The 26,475-nt window shown below is 46.5% G+C and overlaps 1 protein-coding gene and 1 pseudogene across 4 annotated transcripts in view; both read left to right on the plus strand.

Moving 5' to 3' along the window:
• The first annotated feature begins 1,070 nt into the window (after positions 1-1,070).
• The window catches only part of PRPSAP2 (phosphoribosyl pyrophosphate synthetase associated protein 2), a 51,668-nt gene continuing 26,263 nt past the window's right edge, over positions 1,071-26,475 (plus strand). The window contains exons 1-6 of one of the 3 annotated variants that reach the window (XM_082605285.1): positions 12,225-12,323; positions 17,558-17,652; positions 17,895-18,045; positions 18,939-18,991; positions 21,502-21,568; positions 25,245-25,417. In XM_082605285.1, the coding sequence (XP_082461411.1) occupies positions 17,927-18,045; positions 18,939-18,991; positions 21,502-21,568; positions 25,245-25,417 (412 nt within the window). In that variant the 5' untranslated portion in view covers positions 12,225-12,323; positions 17,558-17,652; positions 17,895-17,926. Of the gene's footprint in view, positions 1,423-12,224; positions 12,324-17,557; positions 17,653-17,894; positions 18,046-18,938; positions 18,992-21,501; positions 21,569-25,244; positions 25,418-26,475 lie in introns of those variants that run through there. The other 2 variants (XM_082605284.1, XM_082605286.1) reach the window with 2 other exon arrangements.
• LOC309793348 (nucleophosmin-like) lies at positions 4,677-5,842 on the plus strand (annotated as a pseudogene). Its single transcript has one exon. The product of its transcript is annotated as a nucleophosmin-like (transcript).

A 26,475-nucleotide genomic window follows, 5' to 3' on the forward strand; every position in this document is an offset into this window, starting at 1 on the left:
TGAATGGCTAACATGGAAAAGACAGAAAGTACCCAGTGCAACTGGGCCTGTTGGGAGTGTAAATCAGCTAAACTGCGTTGGAAAGGGCATGGCAGTCAGTATCCGCTGATGCTAAAAAATCTGTACAACCTGTGTCCCAACAATCCCATTCACAGGTATACACCCAACAAAAATGTGTATGTATGTGTCTATCAAAACATATGTGAAAGGCTCCCAGCAGCATTATTTATCCATAAAGGCCCAAACCAGAAATCACCCAGATGCCCATCAGGAGTAAAGCGGACAAATGAACGCAGGAACCACAGAAACCTGGGAAGTTAGCTCTGTTCACGCAAAAATATGACTACACACGACGACGTGGAGGAAGCTCACAAGAAGCCGAAACTGTAAACTGGCACAAGTGTAAATGACAAACTGTGAGTCAGGACGGGGAGTGGGGGCGGAGTGGCTGGGAACAAGGGGGGCTCCTGAGGTCACAGTCTGCTTCCTGAGCTGGACGCTGGCCTTGCAGCCTTGTCCAGTTTGTGAGGATTTGTCGACTGCATGATATGCTTTTCCATGTATAGTTTATAATTCACTATAAAGTGTCAACAACAAATTGGCACTTGCCATCTACCTCTACAAGGATTAAATCATGTGCTCTGCAGCTGCTGACTTTCAACACCCCCCCACCCCGCCACCCCTGGGAAGGAATTCAGGGTGGAGAGCAGAAATGAGGCCTCTGTGCTCTGGGAAAAACTGGCAGAACAGTCTTCAGAGAGTTAAATATTTTCAGGAGCAGATTTTATGAGCCCAGTTCTTGTATCTCCTCTTATCTAGAAAAGCACTAAAATCCTTCATGGTGACGACTGCCCCTCATGACTAGCAGAAACCTGCTGCAAAATAATATGTGCTCGACTGAGTGTACGCCCCCCTTTGCCCAAATCACGTATATCCTGAACTTCCCCTCTCCCTCTTTGGAGCAGTTTCTCAGAGCTATCTGAAATGCTGTCTTCCGGGCTGCAGTCCTCATTTTGCCCCCCAAAAAACTTAACTTGCAACCCTTATGTTGTGAATTTTTTTTTTTTTTTTTTTGTGGTATGCGGGCCTCTCACTGCTGTGGCCTCTCACGTTGCGGAGCATAGGCTCCAGACGCGCAGGCTCAGCGGCCATGGCTCACGGGCCCAGCTGCTCCATGGCATGTGGGATCTTTCCGGACCGGGGCACGAATCCGTGTCCCCTGCATCGTCAGGCAGACTCTCAACCACTGCACCACCAGGGAAGCCCTGTGAATTTTTTTAGTTGACAGTTTTTATGGCAACCACGAAGGGATCCAGAATGGACCTCTCTCCTTGGCCGGAACTCTATGAGGAAGCAGAGCCTTGGTACCAGCAGAGGCTCCCTGCGCCCATCTGCCACCTTGGAGAGTCCAGATGGATCTGGGTGAGTCTCTCCTGGTTCTCAGATCTCCCGTATTGGTTGATGATCCTGAGTTTTATTTGGGGGTGTATAGCAGGTACCTGACCCCTCCCAGTTGAAAGATACTTGGGGGGCGGTGGGCCTAGCTGAAAGATACCGGGGAGTACCCACCCCGTTGAGAGATACTGGGGTGCGGGGGGCTTGGTTGAAAGGTACCAGGGTTTGCTCAGTTGTAGAAGACAGAGTGGTCTGCGCCGAGTGGTTAGGTAAGAGGCTGATCTGACGCTTTTCCTCAATTTGGCCGCCTTAATAGAGTTTGTTGGGATAAAAGTGAAGATATTACATGAGAGCTCTGCTCCGAAGAAAAGGGACAAGACTCCTCCCGGCTGGTCACGGCTTGGAGGCAGAGTCCTCATACCGTGCAGTGGTCTCATAGGGAAGCCCACTCATTAATTAAAACATTTGCTCATCCAGGGGTCGCAGATAAGAATCGGCCATTCAGAGAGCACCTGTGGTGGTCTTAGACCACCAAAAGGAGAAACTGAGACATGTAGGAGGGCTGAAACGACTCTGGGGGGATGCCTAGAGGAGTTAAGCTCACAAGCAGCACACTGGCAGCCACACAGTTTCACTAGTAAATTTTATCCCTAACAAATTCTACCTTAAAATGGGGAATAGGGAACTTCCCTGCTGGCACAGTGGTTAAGACTCCGCGCTCCCAATGCAGGGGGCTCGGGTTTCATCCCTGGTCAGGGAACTTGATCCCACATGCATGCCACAACTAAGAGTTCACATGCCACAACTAAGGAGCCGGCGAGCGGCAACTAAGGAGCCCGCTTGCCGCAACTAAGACCCAGTGCAACCAAATAAATAAATAGATAAATAAAAATTTTAAATATGGGAAATAGAGCCTCTCAAACACAGAAACAAGGGGCATCAAAAAGCCAGCCTCTGGCTAACACCTCAGCCAGGTTTATACATGCAAGTACCTACATAACTGGGAAAATTATACTAAAGGAGATCTCAACATAAAATGGCCAAATTGGGGTTCTTCTGCTATCCCAAAATTGCTGTTTTGTGCACAGAATTAGAAAAAGCCGCCGTAAGATCAAACAGATTGCATGGAATGCTTACTTTGATTGGTGTCTAGAAGCTTCTAAATAGGCTGCTGGCCCTCTGTCTCTGACTCCGTCTCTCCCTCTGCTCCTCCCACGTGGCCTCTTCTATCTGAATGGTCCAGATGCCATCTCCTTTTTCTCTCCCAACTCTTCTGCCTCTTGCTGCTGCCCTCTCCCCAGCAAAGGAGGACTAAAAAATCAGAATTGATTATAGCTCCTTTTTAAAATTTATTTATTTATTTATTTATTTTTGGCTGCATTGGGTCTTTGATGCTGTGCGCGGGCTTTTCTCTAGTTGCAGCGAGTGAGGGCTACTCTTCGTTGCGGTACGCGGGCGTCTCACTGCAGTGGCTTCTCTTGTTGCAGAGCGTGGGCTCTAGGCACACAAGCTTCAGTAGTTGTGGCTCGCGGGCTCTAGAGTGCAGGCTCAGTAGCCGTGGCACATGGGCTTAGTTGCTCCGTGGCATGTGGGATCTTCCCGGACCAGGGCTCAAACCCATGTCCCCTGCATTGGCAGGCGGATTCTTAACCACTGCACCACCAGGGAAGCCCTACAGCTCCCTTTAAGGAGAAACTCATTACAGGGAGAGGTGAACCGTCGTTGGTGCTTATGTACACACCCTGAACCCAAGTAGAACTTAGAGTTTTGGCTAAGGAATTTCCCGATCCAAGTCAGAATTCATTGGGATTTGCTAAGGAATTTGAATTAACCATCCGGACCTACGAGCCCGGGTTTCCAGATCTATATCAACTAATACAGCTGTTGGTTTCTGAAAGCCAAGCAAGGGAATGGATAGGGAAGGCAGGATGGAAACGCCCCTTAACGGATTTTGAATCACATAGTCCAGAGGCTTGCACTGAATACAAGGAATTAGCTCAGAAATTACTCGAATTTATCCCAGAGCTTTTTCCAAAAACCGTAGACTGGACAGAGATTCAACAGTGCAAGCAAAGATCGGATGAATGAATTCTGGACTATTAGGGAAGGTTTGAGGGGAAAAAAAAAAACTTTTAAGCAACATTCTGGCTTGACACCTGAATCATTCTCTAACCACAAAGATGATCCTCTGCTTAACTCTGCCTTTTTAGAAGGCTTAGATGAGGATTTATCTACTCTAGTCAAAAACACAATCTAGGTTGGTCCATGTTACATACAAACACCTTTGATACACTGGCTGACCAACCTTTGAAGACCATTTAAAAAAAAAAGGAAAGAAAGAAAAGGGAGTATCTACGAAAATTATGAACCTTCAACTGTGCCAATTAAGTACACAATGCCAGTCAAAGGTTAACCAACCCCTGTTTAATTCCCAACCAGTAGAGAAAGCTAGCTTGAAGGAAATAAAATCTCTTCAGAATTCTGACCCTGAGGGAATGAGTTCTACTAGGAAAGCCTGATTTTCTCTCCCTGTGCCTTGAGACCAGAGCTCTCAGGATCACTTACCTTATCTAGACCGTCTCTAATTCCTGAGACTGAGGGATAAAAAGGACAAAAAAAAAAAAAACTTTAAATTTTTTTCTTATTCCAAGTGTTGTTTATAAACTAGTGAGTTTTATATTGTAATATCTGATTCATGACTAAGTTTAGAAAATGCAGCTAGATTTCTTGTTGTGTCTGTCTGGATATATGATGTCTTAGTATGTGTCTTTGTCTTTGGTTAATATTGCTGTGGTTAATTTGTAAATGAGCTCTATTTAATTGGCTTAAAGAAAAGTAAGTGCTTACAAATCAAACAATCCTAAATGCAAGAGAAATTAAGCTAAATGAATTTCAGGTTCACGTGAACTGGGAAATAGTATTAAATTAATACCTGGTATTAATGTTTGTTTGTTGATCTAATTAATATAGACATGTCTTTAGAGTCATCAACATTAAGTATAATACTTTATTGTGCCTCAGTTTAGTATACGCTAAATAAAATCTTGTTATATCTGTTACAAATTTGTCAGCAAGGAAAGTAATTTGATGTGAAAAAACTTTTAAGGAAAGAAAATATAAATGAGAAAAGAGCTTTTAGATAAACTCTATTAAGAATAATTATGCTTTAGGAATGTCCATCTAAAATAGTCTCTGCACCTGGTGTGATTCCGACCTGTGCACCTGTTCCCTGGAGCAGTAGTCTTTTTTCTCCGTCTGCCTTCTCTCCCACCTAAGTGCGTGCCACCAACCCATGGAAGATTCGATGGACGTGGACATGAGCCCCCTGAGGCCCCAGAACTATCTTTTCTGTTGTGAACTAAAGGCCGACAAAGATTATCACTTTAAGGTGGATCAGGATGAAAATGGGCACAGTTATCTTTAAGAACGGTCAGTTTAGGGGCTGGCGCAAAGGGTGAACTGCACATTGTCGAAGCAGAGGTGATGAATTATGAAGGCAGTCCAATCAAACTACCACTGGCAACTTTGAAAATTTCTGTGCAGCCAACGGATTCCCTTGGGGGCTTTGAAATAACACCACCTGTGGTCTGATGGTTGAAGTGTGGTTCAGGGCCTGTGCATATTAGTGGACAGCACTTAGTAGCTGTGGAGGAAGATGCAGAGTCAGAAGACAAAGAGGAGGAGGATGTGACACTCCTAAGTATATCTGGAAAGCGTTCTGCCCCTGGAAGTGGTAGCAAGCTTCCACAGAAAAAAGTAAAACTTGCTGCTGATGAAGATGAAGATGATGATGAAAATGACAATGATGATGATGACTTTGATGATGAGGAAGCTGAAGAAAAAGCTCCAGTAAAGAAATCTGTATGAGATACTCCAGCCAAAAGTTATCAAAAATCAAACCAGAATGGAAAAGACTCAAAACCATCAACACCAAGATCAAAAGGTCAAGAATCCTTCAAAAAACAGGAAAAAACTCCTAAAACACCGAAAGGACCTAGCTCTTAGAAGACATTAAAGCAAAAATGCAAGCAAGTATAGAAAAAGGTGGTTCCCTTCCCAAAGTGGAAGCCAAATTAATCAACTATGTGAAGAACTGTTTCCGGATGACTGACCAGGAGGCTATTCAAGATCTCTGGCAGTGGAGGAAGTCTCTTTAAGAAAATAGTTTAAACAGTTTTTAAAAATTTCCCATCTTATTTCACTTCTGTAACAGTTGCTATCTGGCTGTCCTTTTTATAGTGCAGAGTGAGAACTTTCCCTACTGTGTCTGATAGATGTCCCGGTTCCATTGCCAAGAATGTGTTGTCCAAAATGCCTGTTTAGTTTTTAAAGATGGAACTCCACCCTTTGCTTGGTTTTAAGTATGTATGGAATGTTATGATAGGACACAGTAGTAGTGGTGGTCAGACAAATAGAAATGGTGGGGAGACAAAAATATACATGTGAAATAAACTCAGGTTTTGTTTTCTGTTTTTTTTTTCTCTCCAGGCCTGTGAATGCTCGGCCCCCCGCCCCAGATTCCACTCGCTGCTCAGAGGGATGTGGCCCCGGAGGCTTCAGGGCCCGGGGCCCATGGGCCCCTGGGCATCCCCCTGCCCGCCCCTGCGGAGCTAAGTGCAGCTCAGCCGGGGCCCTGGCTGGCCTAAACTCAGTATTTTAATTAAAAAATAAAATAAGATAAAATAGTCTCTCCAGATTCTGGTAACTTGAAATTCTAGAGCTGTGCTAAATTAAGTGACGGAAGCTTATTGAATAGCTAGCATTCCCAAATAAAATAATATACCAAAACATTAATTACTGAACATTGGCTTCCTTTTACAGAGAAACAAAAGGTATTTAGGACTATTAATGAATATGTTTGGTGTCACGTTCTCTAAAGAAAGCAAATATTTTTTAGAAAATATCACTGGTATTTATGTTCACCAATCTACAGAATGCCAATGTAAAGGACAGTTCATAATTGCTTACTTTTTAGTTTTCACAAGAAATTAAGGTTTTAAGAGCTGAGGATTCTAATTTAAACATGTAATTAAAGCTAATAGAAATAATAAAGGAAACATTTCAGTCTACAGTAGGAAAGTAGGGTGTGTGTTTCCAGTAAAGAAGGGATGAAGAATGGAATTACATTTTATTAAGGGAAGAGGAAGTAGGTCTGACTTACAGGTGGCTGTTTCTGAATGGGAAAATAAAATGATGGATACAGAAAGTAAGGAAACGTTTGTGGAAAGTGGACCCCAAGAAAAGAGTTATGTGCACGGTCAGGATTGACTAAGATTAAAATAAATTTAATTGAGTAGGGACTTCCCTGGTGGCACAGTGGTTAAGAATCCGCCTGCCAATGCAGGGGACACAGGTTTGAGCCCGGGTCCAGGAAGATCCCACCTGCTGCGGAGCAGCTAAGCCCATGTGCCACAACTACTGAGCCCATGCACCGCAACTACTGAAGCCCACACTCCTAGAGCCCGTGCTCCTCAACAAGAGAAGCCACTGCAATGAGAAGCCAGCGCAGCGCAACGAGGAGTAGCCCCCGCTCGCTGCGACTAGAGAAAGCCGGCACGCAGCAATGAAGACCCAATGCAGCCAAAAATAAAAAATAAATTTATAAATTAAGTTTTAAAAATTTGAGTAGGGCTTCCCTGGTGGCACAGTGGTTGAGAGTCCACCTGCCGATGCAGGGGACACGGGATCGTGCCCCGGTCCGGGAAGATCCCACATGCCGCGGAGCGGCTGGGCCTGTGAGCCATGGCTGCTGAGCCTGCGCGTCCAGAGCCTGTGCTCCGCAGCAGAAGAGGCCACAACAGTGAGAGGCCCGCGTACCGCAAAAAAAAAAAAAAAAAAAAAGTTCAGTATGAGACTCCTTATAAAAGTTTCAGCAAAGCTAAAAGCCTGTATGATCAATGATAGTTATATAAATTATCAGGCCAAGTTTATTGAGACCAGACTTATTTTGCAAACAAACTAGTCTTAATTTGGTTATATTTGGTAAACATGAGGGTAATTTTAGAGAGAAAAGGATTATGTTTCAGTGAATATTAAGTTCCAGTTTTGTTAATGGAGGTCTATATTTACTAAGACTCACTTCCCAGATAGTTCCTTGTTGTTAGGTTATATTAATGTAAAGTTTAATTGAATTGTTAAAAGGACACTCTCAGTTTGTTTCTGAAGCCTATCTCAGTAATCTACTTTTGGATGAAGATCAGATGCCCCACGACATGCAACCAGGGGATTATGCATACTGGAAAAGACATAGTTTTTTTTTTTGTGGTACGCGGGCCTCTCACTGTTGTGGCCTCTCCCGTTGCGGAGCACAGGCTCCGGATGCGCAGGCTCAGTGGCCATGGCTCACAGGCCCAGCCACTCCGTGGCATGTGGGATCTTCCCGGACCGGGGCACGAACCTGCGTTCCCCGCATTGGCAGGCGGACTCTCAACCACTGCGCCACCAGGGAAGCCCGAGAAGACATAGTTTAAAGGACTATCTCCAACCTAGATGGAAGGACCCTTATCAGGTACTTTTAACTAGCTCATGCACAGCGAAACTGAAGGGAATTGATTCTTGGATTAATTTCTACTCACCAAGGGCCCCTGCACTGGACTGGTCTATAGAGAGGACTGCTGACCTCAAACTCAGCTTAAAATGATGCTCAAACAGAGGAAACTACACTCACAGCAGGATGATAAGACGACATCAGAAGCAGACAGATTACCCAAGATGCTGGACCTGATTCGTAGGATCATTTATAATGTTTTCTTGTCTTCCAGGACCCTTGCATATAAATCAGATGTTTTTCTATCATGGACACGATCCTATGCTAGTTTTAAAAATCAATCCAATTGTTGGGTTTGTGGCCAATTACCTGTGTCTAGTCCTTCTGGATTACCTTGGTGGATTTCTCCACTCCAAGGCTCTAACTGGATGGCCCTTAGAACATTTATTTTGCAAGAAAGAAAGTTCAGTCCTGTTCAGGCTACTCTTGGTATTACTAGATAGGACCCCCTCACCTAGCCAATTAATAATACCTGCTCTGACCCTGGCCAAAAAAATGAATTTTCCTCTAAAGTTATTCAAGCTCAATCAGAGCAACAGCAAAATTTCAGCCAAGGAATAAAACCTCCTATAATTATGGGATGGATTTATGTGGTTAACACCAGGCTACGGTCATTTAAGTTTTAAGCCCCCCTTTTATCTTGGGAACAATTAAATTATACTAAGGATAACCAGCCTAGTAACACTAGGAGGTTGGGCTGGGGGTCTTATGGACAGTGCCAATATATCATTTCCCTGAAAGATAAGGATCGGTACAGAACAGACCAAGTCAGATGACCTAAGGATATACTGGGCTGCACCTAATGGAAGTTCTTGGCTAAATTCTCACTTACGACTTGAATAATACTGCTAGCTATGTTACCTGTATTTTACCTGTTTTACAAGATTGTTGTTTCTTGCATTACCAAATGTGTGACTGAGCCACCGACAAAAATATATAGTTATGTGTGAGATCAATGATTGTACTAGCGTAACTCTAGATATGGGAAGATACAACAAGAGGGAATTTTTCCTGGACCATAATACATTAGTAAGACAGGTGGTCTAGAGTCTTTAGTTATTGCTTATAAGACCTAGTCCAGTAACAGCACATTGAATGACCTCTCAGCGAAATCTTCGCCAGACCTAGGAATGAGCCTTCCTAGCACTGTGGGACGAATTGGTCATGAAATGCCTCCCAAAGCATGGTCAAATTTATGACTGCAAGGGGGCCCTGTCAACTGCCATTGGCACTTGCCATCTACTTCTACAAGGATTAAATCATGTGCTCTGCAGCTGCTGACTTTCAACACCCCCTGAAAGGAGTTCAGGGTGGAGAGCAGAAATGAGGCCTCTGTGCTCTGGGAAAAACTGGCAGAACAGGTCTTCAGAGAGTTAAATATTTTCAGGAGCCGATTTTATAAGCCCAGTTCTTGTATTTCCTCTTATCTAGAAAAGCACTAAAATCCTTCATGGTGACGAATGCTCCTCGTGACTAGCAGAAACCTGCTGCAAAAAAATATGTGCTCGATTGCATGTACTCGCCCTTCACCAAAGTCACCTCTATCCTGACCTTCCCCGCTGCCTCTCTGGAGCAGTTTCTCAGAGCTCTCTGAAGTGCTGTCTCCCGGGCTGCAATCCTCGTTTTGCCCCAAATAAAACTGAACTCACAACTCTCACGTTGTGCATTTTTTTTAAGTCCACAAAGTTAAAAAGCAAAACCCAAAGAACAGGCTGGAGACTGGCTTCTTGCCTCTCCATTGCCACCTGACGGCCGCTCTGTGAACTACAGCCCCAGCGGCGCGGCTCCTGACACTGCGGCTGAGCTCCAGAGAAGCAGGTTCACCAGGACTTTCAGAAGAAAAGTCCAGCCAATCAGCCAAGCCCTTTCCGCGTCCAAAATTCACGTCCGGGACTCACAGGACAAAAAAGCGCTCAGAACCAGCAAGGACGCTAACGGCCTCTGAAGTGGGCTGGACCAGGTCACCAACCAGGCACCCCCATCTCCGGTCTCGTCTCTCACAGACGCCAGAACCGCAGCCCCAGAGTCACCTGGCTCCGAGGCTTCGCCTTCGCCGGGTCGATGCTGTCGCGGACTCACCTCAGGGCCAGGTGTGGAGCATATGACTCGGGGGGGTGGGGGGCCAGTCAGGGCCGACGTTCCCTGATTGGTTCAGGGGTGGGCATGTGACTAAGCGTGGCCAGTCAGAGCAAGCCTTGGGACTATCACTGAGCATGCTGGGGCAAAGGCTGCTGCACGGAAGCAGCAGCCTCGGGAGCTGGTAGTTGGCGCGCAGAGCGTGGTTCTGCAAAGGGACGCAACCCCAAGGTGCAGCAGCCAAGTGATGGAACCAGAGCAATGGGGCCTGGCCGCATGCTTTGATCCCTGGGTCCAAGCCTGCCTGACACGGCACTACTTGGTTATGTGGAAAAGTTTCTCTTTTTTTTTCTGTGCCTGAAGGAAGGCAACAGAAAGTCTAATGGCATGTGCTTCCAGAAGAATAAGTACTTGGATTGGAGGGAGCGATGGTAGTCAGGAGATGGGGGCGGGGCGCTGTGCAAAAGGGGGGAGATCTGTGCGATGACTTGAGAGCAGGGAGCTTTAAACAGGGAGAATCAACTCACCAGTAAACCACACAGGAAATGAAAGCAGGAGGTGAACACCTCCATTTTAAATTTTATTTCTTTTGATTTCCTGTAATAAAAATTTTCAAGCACTGAAGCACTGGAAGAATAGTTTGATTAACTCATTACCTAGATTCAACAAGTGTCAGCCTTTTGTCATATTTACGTTAACTTTTTTGTTCAGCCACTTCAAAAGAAGGCGCAGACATCATGACTAGAAGGAGAACTTTCACAGCTAAATGTGAATCCCTCCTCCAGCCTCAAGAATTGACTTGTGGTCTGCACTTGGATGAGGTTCCTGCAGGACCTGTGTGTGCTCTTAAACTGACTGAAGGCCACCCCTTGGCTTGCTGTCCTTAGCTGTCCTGGCACAACTTGAAATGTATGGGCTGTAGCTCTGCTGGAGAATGCAAGTGGCCTCTTACCTTCACAGGCCCACGGGACCAGCCCCATGGGACCAGTGGCTCCTCTGCTGAAATCCCCTGGGACTAGAACCTGCCCCATATGCAGGGATCAGGGAGATGGAGAGCTGTATGAAGTACTGCTGTGCTTCCTGTTCCACATCCTTTCTAAGTCAGCTAGGTGCTGTGTGAGCATTGTATAGTGTGACTTTGATTGTCAGCCCTAAACCAAACCCACTGCTGAGATCTCGCGTGAGTTTCACCTCTAAGTACTTAGGCATGCGTCTCTTAAACATAAGGATATCCTACACAGCGAAAGAGGCATTATCACATGCAAGAAAATTTAAAATTCTAAAATGCCACCTCACATCCAGTCTATTTTCAAGTTTCCTCAACTGTACCCAAAGTATTCATTATAGCTGCTGTTTATTTATTTTTTTAATTTTTTTATTTTTTGCGGTACGCGGGCCTCTCACTGCTGTGGCCTCTCCAGTTGCAGAGCACAGGCTCCGGACGCACAGGCTGAGGAAATTGAGGCTCAGGGAGGTGAAGTGACATTGCCCAAAGTGACAGGCCAGTAAAGACTTGAACCCAGACATTTGTAACTCCAGACATCAAAGTCCACAGTCGCGGGCTTCCCTGGTGGCTCAGTGGTTGAGAGTCCGCCTGCCAATGCAGGAAACACGGGTTCAAGCCTTGGTCTGGGAAGATCCCACATGCCGCGGAGCAACTAAGCCCGTGCGCCACAACCACTGAGCCTACGCTCTAGAGCTGGAGAGCCACAACTATTGAGCCAGCATGCGTAAAGCCCGTGCTCCGCAACATAGAAGCCACCGCAATGAGAAGCCCGCGCACCACAAGGAAGAGTAGCCCCCACTCACCGCAACTAGAGAAAGTCCGCGCGCAGCAACGAAGACCCAACGCAACCAAAAATAAATAAATAAATTTGTTTAAAAAAAAAAAAAGTCCGCACTCGGGCTCTCGAGGCTCAGCCCCACTGCTCCCCGCCCCTCTCCCCGCCCCTCTCCCAGCCTGGTCCAACCCCTCCAGTCAGCCCCGCCCCACCCATGGCCTCGCCCCGCCCATGGCCCCGCCCCTCGTCCGGCCTGGAGTATTCCGGCTAGACTCGAAGGCCCCGCCCCTCCCCTCTATGGGCCCCTTCCCTGCCCCGCCCATCACGCGGATGGTCCCTACCGAGGCCCCGCCTCACGTGGCCCGCCCCCTTGAGCGGCCCCGCCCACAGGCCTCGCAGTCGCTGCGGACGCAGTTCTCGGATTGGCGTCGCCATTTTGTTTTTGTAGAGGCTTCCTGTGCTCCGGCGCTTTCCTCATTCGGCAGCGGAGGCTGCGGCGGGGCCGGGGCTGGGGTCGGGGCCAGGTAGGCGGGCGGGAGCCGGCGATGGTGGTGGCGCGGCCGGCGGGCCGGCCCTGCGGGGCACAGGTGCAGGGGCGGGGGGCTCGACGGGGACCCGGCCGCGCGCAGCCCTCAGCCCGGTCCGGTTCGTCGGGGTCCGCGGGCCTGGCGCGCGGCCCGTCCGGCGGGTACGGGACCTGCGGCTGCGGGCGGAAGCCCAGCCTCACGCGCAGACTGACATCCCTGGCGGTGCTGGGCTGGCCTTGCGGCGCGGCCCTTTCTGTTGCCCCGCGGAGCTTGAGTGAGGGCAAGGATGTAGCTCTAAGGCTTTCTTCTGCGTTGAAATGGTTTCCAGCAGTATTGCACAGTGATGATACCGATTTTCCCCATCTTTTATTAATATTGACGCGGTTTGGGTGTTTAGCTTTTGCAAGGAATGGGAAATTCAGGATGGGGATTTGGGGTGTGAGAAAATGTGATTTATAATGTTTAAAACTGTTCCATGCACAAATATAAGTGATTCACCCACATTATTGAACCCCACGAAGTCCTACCCTTGTCCGTATTCCTGTCCCGACCTCGTCTATACCGTTATTTCCCAGGTTGGGTTGGAGGAGATGCAGTTCTGTTCTTACTTAACGTAAGCACTTTCGTACCGTCCTGGATATTTACCGTTTTTATTGTATTGAATGTACATTCAGAGTTTTACTTAATTACCCCATTATGTAACTTCTGCATATGTTCTGTGTTCCTCCTCTTAGAAAAACCATGCAATGACCGTCATTGAGCTTTTTCTTTCCGTAGGATAAATTCTCCAAAGGGGAAATACTGAATCAGAGTTATGTGTTCTTTCTTTGACACGTGATATAAATTGTTTTCCAAACAAGGCTTTTTTACTACGCACATTTTTCTAAATCTGGGTGTTTGTCGGGCTTGCCCCCTGAAATGCGGGGTGTCGGGTCACTCTCCGTGGTGTTGGGAGACAGGCTGAAGCTGAACTGGTGTCTGCTCTTCCGGGTGGGCAGCCTTGATGAGGTGTCTTCATCTTCAAGCGTCACTTATCCCGTGTCTCAAAGGGGACTTGTAGTACCTGCTTTATTGAGTTGTCATAAGAATTCGGAGCACTCAGAAAATGGTATTTAGCCGAAAGAAAACATTCTGATGAAGAGATAGCCAGGTGCCTGGGGTCACAGAGTCCTGGAGGATTAATTACATCTAGGCTTCACCCTTCTAATTCTCTTCAATACTGACCCCCAAAAAGCAAATTTTCCTTGAGTGAGGTACATCACTAATAAAAATAATAATTCTTTATACTTTCTGACACCTTATAGTTTGCAGACTTCTTTCAACTCCATGTGTTAATCATTGCAACTCAGTGAGGTCAGGCTTTATTCAACAGACATTTGTTAAGCCTCTCCCTCTGCCAGGTACTATTCTAGGCCCTGGGTGTACAGCAGAGAAAATAATAGTGGAAAAAATCTCTGCTGTCTTGGACCTTAAATTCTGGTGAGGCACTGTGACTCCAGCCATATTTAGATGGGAGGTATTTACACAGCAGACGCACTAGATGGAAAGCAACACACTTTGATGCCAGCCTTGCTCATCTGAGATGTGCATGAGTCGTTTTGAAATGACTGCCAGCACTCGAAAAGCGAGTGGTCTTTCAGACTGGTTTCCTTCATGAGACTTAACAGATTGCCCAGTCTCAATCAAAGAGGAATATGATTTGCTTTTCGTAAGGTTCTGAGATTCTCTGAAAAGGCTGTGGTTTCATGTGTTGTATATAATTCTCACACATTCTAGAGTGAATTTAGGATAAATGTAAAAGCAACTGTAGTTTATGGGGGGAAAATGGGAATGTTCTCTTTACTCTCCATTTCACACTATAGCCTTGTAGTAATGAGCCTTCTGCCAGCCCCATCCTGGCGATTATCTTGTTTATGAAGATAATCTTTAATACTCTTTTCTTAAAGCTTGGTAAAGAGCACAACTTGAATTTCCAATAAGAAAAGGAGAACTGAAACTAGCAGTGGCCTGAGAACTAAAACTAGCAACTAGTTTTATTGTTTGACCGACTTGTGAGATGGGTAGTCACAGAACATGACTATACTGATAACTGTTTCCAAAGGGACTCCCAGCCTGTGCCTTTTTTTTTTTTTTTCCGGTACGCGGGCCTCTCACTGCTGTGGCCTCTCCCGTTGCGGAGCACAGGCTCCCGACGCGCAGGCTCAGCGGCCATGGCCCACGGGCCCAGGCGCTCCGCGGCATGTGGGATCCTCCGTGGCCGGGGCACGAACCCGCGTCCCCAGCATCGGCAGGCGGACTCACAACCACTGCGCCACCAGGGAAGCCCGCCTGTGCCATTTTGAGGTCTTAGGTTAGGTTTCCATTATTGAAACCTGGTATCTGGAGACTGAAACCCTAGAGACCATAGTCAGTGATGAAGGACATTTAAACCATGACCATTAATGAAAGGTTCCAGGAAAAGAGAATACACAGAGGCAAGAGAGCCATCTTGAGATAGGTTGAGGGCTGCCCTGGGGAGAAGGAATTTGGGGTTTCCCATAAATCTTCAAAGAAAGGACAAGGCTCAGGACGGGGAGGCTGCTGGGAGAGGAATCTGCGTGTTCTAAGGAAGAATTTGGAATGGCTGGACCCTCAGGATTTGGGCATCAGGCCCGGGGCTGTTCAGGTATCTGGAGTGGCTCCTTGGTGGGAGTCCTAGAGATGGACTGAGTTACTTCCAAGATCTCTTCCTTCCCCTCAGATAGTTTGATTCTCAGTGTTCCACGTCCTCTCAAGAACACTGTTGTCCTTTAAGAAGCTTCTTATTTGAAGGTTAGGGGATGTAAAAAAGTGGCCATTCCATGCATATTATGTACTCATTCGGTAGGTAACCAAAATATTAACAAGTTGACTCATCAGAGGCTTCCTTTTACCATGCGTATCCTGTATGTGGGGCACTGTGTTAAGTGCTGTACAGGAACTCATCTTACAGTGACCCTGTACGGTCAGTATTCCTATTCGCAGTTGCATGGATGAGGGGGCGGAAGCTGAGAGTGACTAATTTACGCGAGGCCTCACAGTGAGTTAAGGGGAAGTAGGAGCTAAGATGCAAACCTGGCTTTGACTCCAAAGCCTGTATTCATGACTACAGGAGAATGAGTTTTATTTTTGTTGTGGTTTCCTTTTCCAGACTCTGTTCCTAAACACAGGCATAGGAGAGTTGAGAGGTGGTGTTAGAAGACACCTAGGATCTCCTCCGATTCTGAGTGTTGATGGTTAAATATTATTTCTTTCCTTTGTGCCAGTCACCCTGCCCCACGCTGTGCTGTGAAGCTGGCTCGGCACACTTTTTCTGTAGAGGGCCAGGTAATGTTTTAGGCTTTGCAGCCCATACTTAACTCTACCACTGCATCCACAGACAACTTGTAGACAGTGAGCATGGCTGTGTTCCAGTACAGTTTTATTTACAGAAATAACCTGTTTTGGCCCGTGGGCTGTACTTGGCCAATCCCTGCTCCAAAGCCACTTTCCACGGTACACACCAGTGGTCCTTCTTGGTCTCCTTAGGGCTTTGGCCAGCTGTTTATACATTTCTGTTTGTAATTCATAGGCTTTAGGTCAAGTGCATTGGGGTGGCCTGTGTTTCCCATTGAGGGATGCCTCTGAAGAGGAAATGTGCTCTAGCCTGCGTGGGGGACCGTGAGTGACCCACCTTATGACCCACTGGCCCCCACTGGCAGTTACTGCAGAGAGAGACACACACACATGCATAAGGAGGCCTCTTTGGGTTGGTGACCTGCTAAGTGTGGCGTGCCTGCACCAGGGAGCACTGGTGGCAGTTAAAAAGGCCATGATGACTCTATACTTTCTACCTGGGATCTGAAAATATATTGCCTTTTTTTTTTTTTAATTAATTTATTTATTTACTTCTGGCTGCGTTGGGTCTTCGTCGCTGCACGCGGGCTTTCTCTAGTTGCGGCGAGTGGGGGCTACTCCTCACTGTGGTGCGGGAGTTTCTCTTGTTGTGGAGCACGGGCTCTAGGCGCGTGGGCTTCAGTAGTTGTGGCTCGCGGGCTCTAGAGTGCAGGCTCAGTAGTTGTGGCGCCCAGGCTTAGTTGCTCCGTGGCATGTGGGATCTTCCCGGACCAGGGCTCGAACCTATGTGCCCTACGTTGACAGGCAGATTCTTAACCACTGCGCCACCAGGGAAGTCCCTATATTGCTTTTTAAAAAAGCAGATTATAGGTATATTTGTACGATGATCCCTTTTCATGTTAGAAATGAATTTTTTATGTATTTTTTATGGGGATCACATGTGTGAACGTGTAACAGCCTGATGGTGTCTCTTTCAAACTAATAATAAGAACTGTCAGGGGCCTCCCTGGTGGCGCAGTGGTTGAGAGTCCGCCTGCCATGCAGGGGATACGGGTTCGTGCCCCGGTCTGGGAGGATCCCATATGCCGCGGAGCGGCTGAGCCCGTGAGCCATGGCCGCTGGGCCTGCGCGTCCGGAGCCTGTGCTCCGCAACGGGAGAGGCCACAACAGTGAGAGGCCCGCATACCGCAAAAAAAAAAAAAAAAAAAAAGAACTGTCAGGTCCAAGGACGTGGGTGAGAAGGAGCCTGGGATCGGAGCTAGTGACGTTAGCCTAAACTCTCATGTTTCAGTTTCTTTTACAAGGAGAATGTATTTGTTTCTTACTTGTGTAATTAAAATTTAAGAATAACAAATAAGATAATTGGCTTCAGCCTTTTGCTCCTGTCCACCAGCCTTCCCAGAGCCACACACGTAAACATATGACTGGGGAAGTGCAGTGGGCTTGCTGGGAAGGTGCCTCTGTCTCCGAAGGCCTAGTGGGTTGTGCTCCTGCATCTAACCCGTGCCTGCCTTTCTCCATAAGGACGCTCAGCCCAGAGAGTGCCCAGAGGAGGAGGAGAGCATGGGGGGTTCTGATGACCTGCAGGCCAGGCTCTGTCTGTCGGTGCCCTGCTGCTGGTCAGTTGCGTGGCTGAGTCACTTTCTTTCAAGGTTATTGTTACCTGGTCAACCTTGTGTTCTAGTTGAGGAAAAATGCAGATGACAAGCTGAGACTTAGACAGGACCTGGGGCAGCTGCAAGGCCAGGGGGAGGTTTCATGGTGAACAGGCATTACAGGGAAAGCTGGGCATGGACGGGTTTTTTATTCGTTGTTTAAGGATCAGTCAGTCCTTGTCCTTGCTAATGGCTTTGCCATTTTTCTGTGTGTTAATCCAGGAGGAATTTTGTTGTCAGAGACTAAAAGGAGGTTGTCGTAATTGACTTTAAGCAGCAAACAGTAAAACACTGAGCTCTTCAGCTCCACCTTTCTTGTAAGTTTATCATTTATTCCCAGTGGTCATGAAAATAATTGAGTCATATGATAGCATCTTTCCATAAATTTGGAACCCTAAAACTCAAATAGACTTTCTATTTGTCTATATACACGTTTAATATAAAAGACTCCATCATGGTAAAAACTAATTTCCTTCAGCTTAAGTCACTTGCTATTAAAAAATTTTCAGGTGTATTCCATATCATATGACAGTTCTTAATATATTTTGTATCTTTCCAGGCTCTGAGAATTGGAAAACCAAGAAGGTTTTGATGTTTTGTGTGGCGCCACCTGAATCAGAAGCCAAGATGAACATAACCAAAGGGGGTCTGGTGTTGTTTTCGGCAAATTCTAATTCATCATGTATGGAACTTTCAAAGAAAATCGCTGAGTGAGTATAATCATAGTATTAAAATCTGTACTCATTACGTGGTGTTTTACATTTGATAAACGGATTGGCACTGATTGTTAAATTTGAAAGCAGATATTTTGTAGTTAATCTGCTCATCATCTGTGTATTAAAGGCTCACCTTCTTGTAAACTGTTGTCACTCCTACACGTTCATTCAGCAGACATTTATTGAGTGACTCCTGAGTGCCAGAGATTGTGTTAGGTGCTACATATGTATAGAGTTACTTGGGTATAAAGAACAATGAAGGGTATATACTATATGGAGATAGTTTATAGATTACAGTTCAGTATAATTTTAGTTATTTATTAAATAAATATTGAACTCCTACTGTGTACCAGACCTTGATCTAGATGCTGGGGAGTAACAGTGAACAAGCCATTCAGAACCCTTCCTTCCTTAGTAGAGGGGCCAGGCAAGAAGCAAGTCAGCAAAACAAACAAGATCACTTCAGATGGTGGTAAACGTGGGGAGAACAGAGAGGCAAGGGCAGGTTGTTCTGCCTTAGTGCTCACGTGCCTTTAAACCCTGGGGATGGAATGTGAATTGAGAAACCTGAATAGACACCAAGTGAAGGTCTGGGGCAGCGCCCTCCAGGCAGAGGGAACAGCAGGAATGTGGCTGGAGGGCAGGGAGCCCAGGTCGGAGAACCAGGACCCTGGAGAACCAGGACAGGGTTGAGAGGCCTTCTTGGGTTGGCATGTGATGGGTTAGGTGACCAAACAATTCTACGTCCACTTTCAATCTCGTAATAGGAATACCTCTATTTTTAAAAATTGGTTTTATTTTTATCAATTTCTAAATCATCCTTGATAGTAAAGATGTTGCATCTGTTCTATTACTTTTTCAGCATTTTCCATCTTTCTCTTCTCTAGGCGGCTGGGGGTGGAGATGGGCAAAGTGCAAGTTTACCAGGAGCCTGACAGAGGTGAGTGATCCTGTGCTTTCGTGACGGTGGCCTTTTTGTGGTACATGCCGTGCTGGCCCAGTCCTTCATCCTCCATAGCTGAAACAGTCGGCCTCAGTGTCCAGTTAGTTCTGCCAGCAGGAAGACAGGCAGGCAATGGGGGCGAGCGCAGTGTTCCTGCTCCCGCTAATACCAGCTCGGTAGAGAATTCTGGGGCAGTCACATCTGGGGCCTTAAAGTCTAGTCCTTAGACGTCATCCAATAACAGCTGCGTGGGTGCGTGAACAAGCTGTTCAACTGAAGGAAGCATTGGCTCAGCGCTTGGTTGAATACGTCCCCTTAGGCAGGGTGCGTATGCCCTGTGTAGCCACGGTATCGGGTAGTGGGTATTCTTTACGCCAACCTGCACTGCCTTGGGCTAGACTCCATGATGTCATGTCAGGAAGTGCTTTTTGCTAACTGATTTATGATGATGTATAAACACCTCAAGTTGTGAAAATCACGTGTTATTTAGCCTTTGTACTTTCTGTAGAAATGGCAGATGTTTGAAATTATTCTAGCAGGAGCGACAGATGACCTGCATAGGTGTGAGAGTCAGACAACTTCTCCTTGGCAAGTTATTTTAGGTGTCTAAACTGCAAATAATTCGGGCTGTTCTGAGGATTAAGTGGGATAATTTGTGTGCCTAACACAGTTTTTGGCACATAGTAGGCACTCAGTAAATACTGGTTCCCTCTCCTTTTCCACTGCAGGATTTTGTCTAATACTTAAATATTAGAGAACTTACAAGACACTTAGATGAAAAGGCACAAATTTGCTCTTCCCCTATTTATTTCTCCATTACTGCCTCCTCTTCCCTATCTCCCAAGTTCCCCCATGTGGCTTCAGTGGGAAAAAAGTATAACTGAGGGAAATATACAGGGAGTTTGGAGAAGATTTTGCTGCTAAAGGGAATTGAATGAAGTCCTTGGTCTAGTGTAGAAGGGGGGCTGAGGGAGGCTGGTGGCGGAAGACTCAGGAGGAGCCTGTCCACCCTCCGGGTTCATGAACGAGGGGAAGGAAGGAGGGAACTAACGTCTCTAGAGTCCTTACCATTACCAGGTACTGAGGAACTGAGTTCAGGGGTGACGTTAGGAACGAGGCCCCAGAGGGGACAGAGTCGGGATTCAAAGCTCAATCTCCCTGTCTCTAAAGCTCATTTTCTTTCCATGGTACCACACTTTTTTGTAAACATGTACTCTATTTTTTCCAACATTTCTAATGAAAATGTTCAAACCTATAAAAAATGTGAAAGAGTAGTGCCATGAATACCCATATGAATGAGTACCACCCAGATTCAGCAGGTAACACTTTGCTGTATGAATGTGTGTTTGTGGGACCATTTGGACCTGAGTTGCAGACATTGACACTTAACCCCTGAATACTTGACCATGTGTCTCCGAAGGAGGACCTTTTCCCATGTAGATACTCTACCATTGTCACATTAAAGAGATTAATGATAATTCTCTATCATCTAATAGCTAATGTACGGTTTAATTTTCCTAGTTGTCCTAGCTGTTTTTTGTTTTTATAAATTTATTTATTTGTTTTTTTATTTTTGGCTGCATTGGGTCTTTGTTGCGGTGCGCGGGCTTCTCATTGCGGTGGCTTCTCTTGTTGCGGAGCAAGGCTCTAGGCACGTGGGCTCAGTAGTTGTGGCTTGCAGGTTCTAGAAGCACAGGCTCAGTAGTTGTGACACGTGGGCACAGTAGTTGTGGCTTGCGGGCTCTAGAGCACAGGCTCAGTAGTTGTGGCACACGGGCTTAGTTGCTCCATGGCATGTGGGATCTTCCCGGACCAGGGCTCGAACCCGTGTCCCCTGCATTGGCAGGTGGATTCTTAACCACTGAGCCACCAGGGAAGTCCCTTTTGTTTGTTTTTTAAACCAGGATTCTTGGTTCAAGTGAGGTGTTTTTTATATCTCTTTATTCTCTTCTAGACTAGGGCAGTCCCTTCACCTTTTCTTTTTTTCCCCCACAGCACTGACTTTTTGAAGAGTTTGTCTTGAGGAATTTCCCACTCTGGATTTGTCTAATTGTTTCCTCGTGGCTGATCACAAGTTTTTTGAGAGTAGGGATACTGGGCCTTATTTATCTTTACTTTCACAATGTTATTCTAACATTTGTGCCTAATAGGTTCTTAATTGTTGCTGGTTGAATGAATGAGTCTGTCATTTCCTGTAAGGATACAGGGCTCAGAGCAGCCCCAGCACTCACTGTTTATGTACAGGAAGTGAGGAGGGGATATTTAGTTGTTTTAAGTGACACGTGTGATTCCTTCTTAAGCATGTCGTAGAACTTAACATGTTTAAAAGATGTGATTAATCGAACTGTGTTCGTTATCCTTCATAGAACTGAAAACCTAGTGAGTTTTGAAACAGTTCCAGTTTCCATATTTCACAACATTGGGGAATGCTGCAGGGTTTTTTGTGTGTGTTTTTTAAAGTTATGTGCCTTGTTCACCCTTCTTCTCTTTTCCCCTTTTCCTGCCAGAAACAAGAGTACAAATTCAAGAGTCTGTGAGGGGGAAAGATGTTTTCATCATCCAAACTGTTTCAAAGTGAGTAACTTATCCAACAGAAATGTTGCTTTCTGGGTCTCTGTTTGGGCATGAATGTTTAGAATAATAAGAGTTGCCTAGACAGGGAGAATGACGATTGTTTTAAAATTGCCATGATCTTACTCTGCTAATTTTTCTGACATAGCTGCTGACTTTTTTGTGTTCTTTCAGTGTTCTCAAGGGTGGGAATAACCAAGTTTTGGGGTGGAGGCGCTTAACGATAAGAGAGCCCATTATGTTTGCTCTCAGTAGCCAGAATTTCATAAAATTTGTAGGGAAGCTCTTCTAGTTCCAAAAAAGAAAACAGGCGGGAGGAGAGGAATTTGCTTACTTGGGGTTCTTAAAGCTTTTCCTGCAGATAATTTAAACGTACTGTCCTGTTGCATAAATTAAAGGAGCTGAGAAGATAGACGGTGTGTTGAAGGCATGTGCGTTCCTGTCTCCTGTGACATTTGATAGCTGCTTGTTCTGGAAATTGTTGAAGTCACAAATGTGTACGCTGGGGATAGAAGATTCAGTGCAGTGAGGGTGTCTGCACTGCTCTTTGATCAAATGCCACTTTGTCCACAGGTGTCCCTCAAGGCCTCTATAGATGAAATTTTTAACTCAGTACAATTTTTTTTTTTTTTTTGCTGTACGCGGGCCTCTCACTGTTGTGGCCTCTCCCGTTGCGGAGCACAGGCTCCGGACGCGCAGGCTCCGCGGCCATGGCTCACGGGCCCAGCTGCTCCACGGCATGTGGGATCTTCCCGGACCGGGGCACGAACCCATGTCCCCTGCATTGGCAGGCGGACTCTCAACCACTGCGCCACCAGGGAAGCCCCTCAGTACAATTTTTAATAATGTCTAGAAATCGGTTTGTGTAGTGCAACAGTTTTTAGCCTAGAGATTCCAGAAATTGCTGCAAGCTAAATTTGTGGTTACATGTAAGATAAATACCAAAGAAAGTGAAGAAGAGCCAAATTTTGGGAGAATTTAGACTTGGAACACATGAACTTTCACCTAAATTTTGAACATCTCTGTCCTGGTCTTTGGTTCATGGGGATGAAATCTCAAAGCCACCTGACTCTTCTGGCAGGAGGAGCCGAAGGGGACCTGTCACTGCATCCCATCGTCCTGGAGCGCAAGTGTGCGGGGCCTTTGTGGCGGGGCCTTTGTGGCGGGGCCCTGGCTTCGTGTCTTCCCTCCGCTTAGGACCCTCAGCAGGGCTGGGCTGTGGGGCGAGAGTTCGTGCTGCCCCTGCTGCCGCTCTCTTTCCCGGGCCAGACGCCAGGCTGGTAGAGCGCTCTCCATGCCCATGCCCTCATCAAGGAGGGGAAAGTGCAGAGCACAGAACAGCTGACTTCCTTCTGGCTCCCGGGTGTTTGCAGTACGTGTATACCTTCCATTTCTTTCCATTCATTCATTCATTCATTCATTCCTTCAATACTCTTTTCATTCTGCCCCTGCCTCTTGTCAGTTTCTTATTCCTCTAGCCAAAACCATTCCCTTAATTTTCTCTACATGCCTCATTTTGGAGTGCTCCAGCCTGTGCCATAGGCTTGTCTTGTCCAGGTTGCAGAAAGCTTAGATATTGTGGTCTTTAAGAAACAGTTAACATTGAGATTTGGTGTTGTCAGATACACCTTGTACCTTGTCTTAGTGTAGACTGGTGGTAGGCACTAAAAGTATAAGAAAAATTTTAAATTAAGAAAATTCTGTCCATTAACTTAACTTTTCCTGTAATTCAGACAAGTTATTATTTGAATTTAGGGATGGAAAGCCTTGTACCAGTTCACAGAAAAATGGTGTTCCTGGGAGTATAGTTTGGGAACTTGGTGTAACTTTACACCTGCTGTTGGTTCCCCTGCTCTTACCCCTCACACAGAATGCTTTCTGAAAGGCTACTTTAACACTTCCCATGTCAGGCTTGTTGTTAGGTATCAGCAGAGAACCTACTCACCCAATTGTTCTGTGTTTCCCTTACTCTTTCACGCAGTTGCTCATTCACAAACATTTATTGAATGTCTGTTATGTGCCAGCCACTGTTACAGGTGTGTGAGATGCGTGAAGGATTAAAATAGTTCACAGATCCTTGTCCTCATGGAACCTATATTCTAGGACATGCAGGTAACATAATGAATAAGTAGATTATCTAGTTTGTCAGAAGATGATGAGCGCTATGGGTAAAAACCAAAACAGCATGGCAAGGAGTCGGACGTGACGGTGGTAAAGGATGGAGAGAGGGCAGGCTGGGGAGGTGGCATCTGACAAAAACTGGAAGAAGGTGCCGGCTGGCGACGAGGGCACTCCAGGCAGGGGCAGGGAGCCAGCCCTGAAGCGAAGGCCCTCAGGTGGGCGTGAGGACTGGCATGAGGGGAGGGCATGGAGGAGGAGTGGAGGGCAGAGCTGGGGTGGGGTCAGACCCTGAAGGGGCCTCGGGAGCCGTTGTGGGGCCTTGGCGTCTGCGGGAAAACATCGCTGGCTCCTGAGCAGAGCGCATGATCTGCCTTTGCTTTAAGCTCCAGCTGGATGCTGTGCAGAGGGTGGGCTGTCACTGTTGGGCGGGGGTCGAGGCTCGGCCCCAGGGCAGCAGTGGAGTGGTGGGTTGCTGTCGCTCTGGACAGGAGAGCAGGTAAGGACGCCTCTGGGGGTTTTGTCCTGAGTAAACTGCAGGAGCAGCGCTGCCATCAGCTGAGATGGCAGAGGTTTATGACGAGGCAGCCTTGCCGGTCAAAGAGCAGTTCAGTTTGGGGTACGTTTTGAGATGTCTTAACAGACTTTCTAGTGGAATTGTCAAGAAACAGCTGAATTTGTTAGGCTGGACTTGAGAAGCCTGGGCTGGAGCTATAAATTTGAGTCTCAAGCATTTACAAAGCTCTGAAATTGGATGAGAAGCCCGAGCGAGGGAGGAGGGAGGAGAGAGGAGAAGAGGACAAATGATCAGGTGTCAGGGCAGGAAGCTGGGGAGGAGAGGAACCAGCAGAGGAAACGAAGCGGGGCGGGAGGGGAGCGCTGGGGGAGTGATGGAGTGTGTCAGGGCAAGGACGGAGAGAGGCCGAGTGAGAACCCAGCGTTGGCCTTGGCCTCGTGGAGGTCATCCGTGACCTGGATCGGAGCGTGGGTGGGAGAAGATGAGAGAGATGAGTTGGAAGCAAGTGTGGACGACTGTCTTGAGATATGCGGCACAGGGGAGCCAAGAAATGGGGCAGTGGGGAAAGTGGCCTGAGCTGCTGTTAATGGGAGAAACGGCCCATGGGTATGAGCAGGGGAGAGTGACACACTGATGGGGTGGCCGGGGGAATTGCTGGAGCCCTGTTTCAGTGGGCAGGGGGGATGAGATCCCTGCGTCACGGGAGGGCTGATTTTAGAGTGACTTTGGTGTGGAAAGTTCGTCTCTGGCTAATGGCTCAGGGCAGGCAGACTTGGGAGCTGCACGCGCATGTTGCAGTGGGGGCCCTGGGCTCTTTTCTGACAGTGCTCTTCTCAGTGGAAAAGGAAGTAGGGTCATCGGCTGAGAGGCAGCATGGGGGCGACTGATGGAGGCCCTAGAAGAGAGGGATGTGGTTTCTTTTTTGGGTCTAGAGTCTGTCTTGGTCGAGGCGGGCGTGACACATGGCTAACGCTTAGTTGGAACCAAGAGAGGTCATCGTGTATGTGACGTTTCTCCTTGCTGGTTTCTGTCCTTGGGTTACAGGGATGTGAACACCACCATCATGGAGCTCCTCATCATGGTGTACGCGTGTAAGACCTCCAGCGCCAAAAGCATCATTGGCGTGATCCCCTACTTTCCTTACAGCAAACAGTGCAAGATGAGAAAGAGAGGCTCCATTGTTTCTAAACTGCTAGCTTCCATGATGTGCAAAGCTGGTAAGAAAGGCAGATATTTGCTGGTTTATTGGGGGTCTGGGAGTTTTATTTTTACCTGAGAAATTGTAAAGCATTGTCTTAACTAAATTAGGCTGTTAAACAGTAGAAATAGTGATACAGCTTTAAGATGGCTAATTTGTAATGAGACAACAGTGCTCAGAGTTCCCTCCTGTTCCCAACTCCCTAAACACAAAGCTGAGGAGAACAACTTATCTTTTCCTAAATTCTTTGTTTAAAAAATTAATATTGAAGTGACAAGTTACAATCATATTTAGGTTGTTTTTAACGGGGAAGAAAGCATTTGGAATCAACAACTCTAATAACACAGCAACTGTTTTTATTTTCGTCTCTTCCCTTTCCCAGTACACACTGGCATACTTTGCAGACCATACAAATTATTTTGTGTTGTGCATTTTTAGGTAACATCCTAAGTGTCTCCTCCTTGTTTCTAAATAATCTTCAGAGTTGTTACTCTGTGTGTGTGTGTGTGTGTGTGTGTGTGTGCGCTCTGCGCCCACGCGCACGGGCGTGCCTGTGTATGTGTGTATGATTATAGAAGGCACATATCACAGAGCGTTTGCACAGAGAAAAGAATAAAAAGTCCCCATATCACTACATTTTAACACAGACACTTACTGCAGAATAAATTTTCTACTGTACCATTTCAAAGAAGGCAAAACCAAAACAAACAAATGAATAAACCTGAACCCCAGCAACCTGAAGAGCGTACCCAGTTGAGATCTCAGCTGGAGGGAGCAGGCCTGCCCTTCCTTCCTAGGCTTGCTCCTGGGGGCCACCAGGCTTGCTGTCCTGTTCATCTGGGCAAGTTCTGCTTTAAAAAATTTTTCCAGTTGAATTATATGTATGTTTATATATATATATATATATATTTCCATTTCAAATATCCTTTAAGGAGCCAATGGGATGAAGATTCTTCATTTTTTTGAATTACAGACAGGCCTGTGCAGTTTGTCTTAATATATTAAGACAAATATTTGTCTTAACCTGGCTTTGTCATGCCTATTGAAAAAACTTTGGGAGATGAAATCCACTCTCAT

Source organism: Mesoplodon mirus, assembly GCF_964341445.2.
Source record: "Mesoplodon mirus genome assembly, chromosome: 18".
Classification (NCBI taxonomy): domain Eukaryota; kingdom Metazoa; phylum Chordata; class Mammalia; order Artiodactyla; family Ziphiidae; genus Mesoplodon; species Mesoplodon mirus.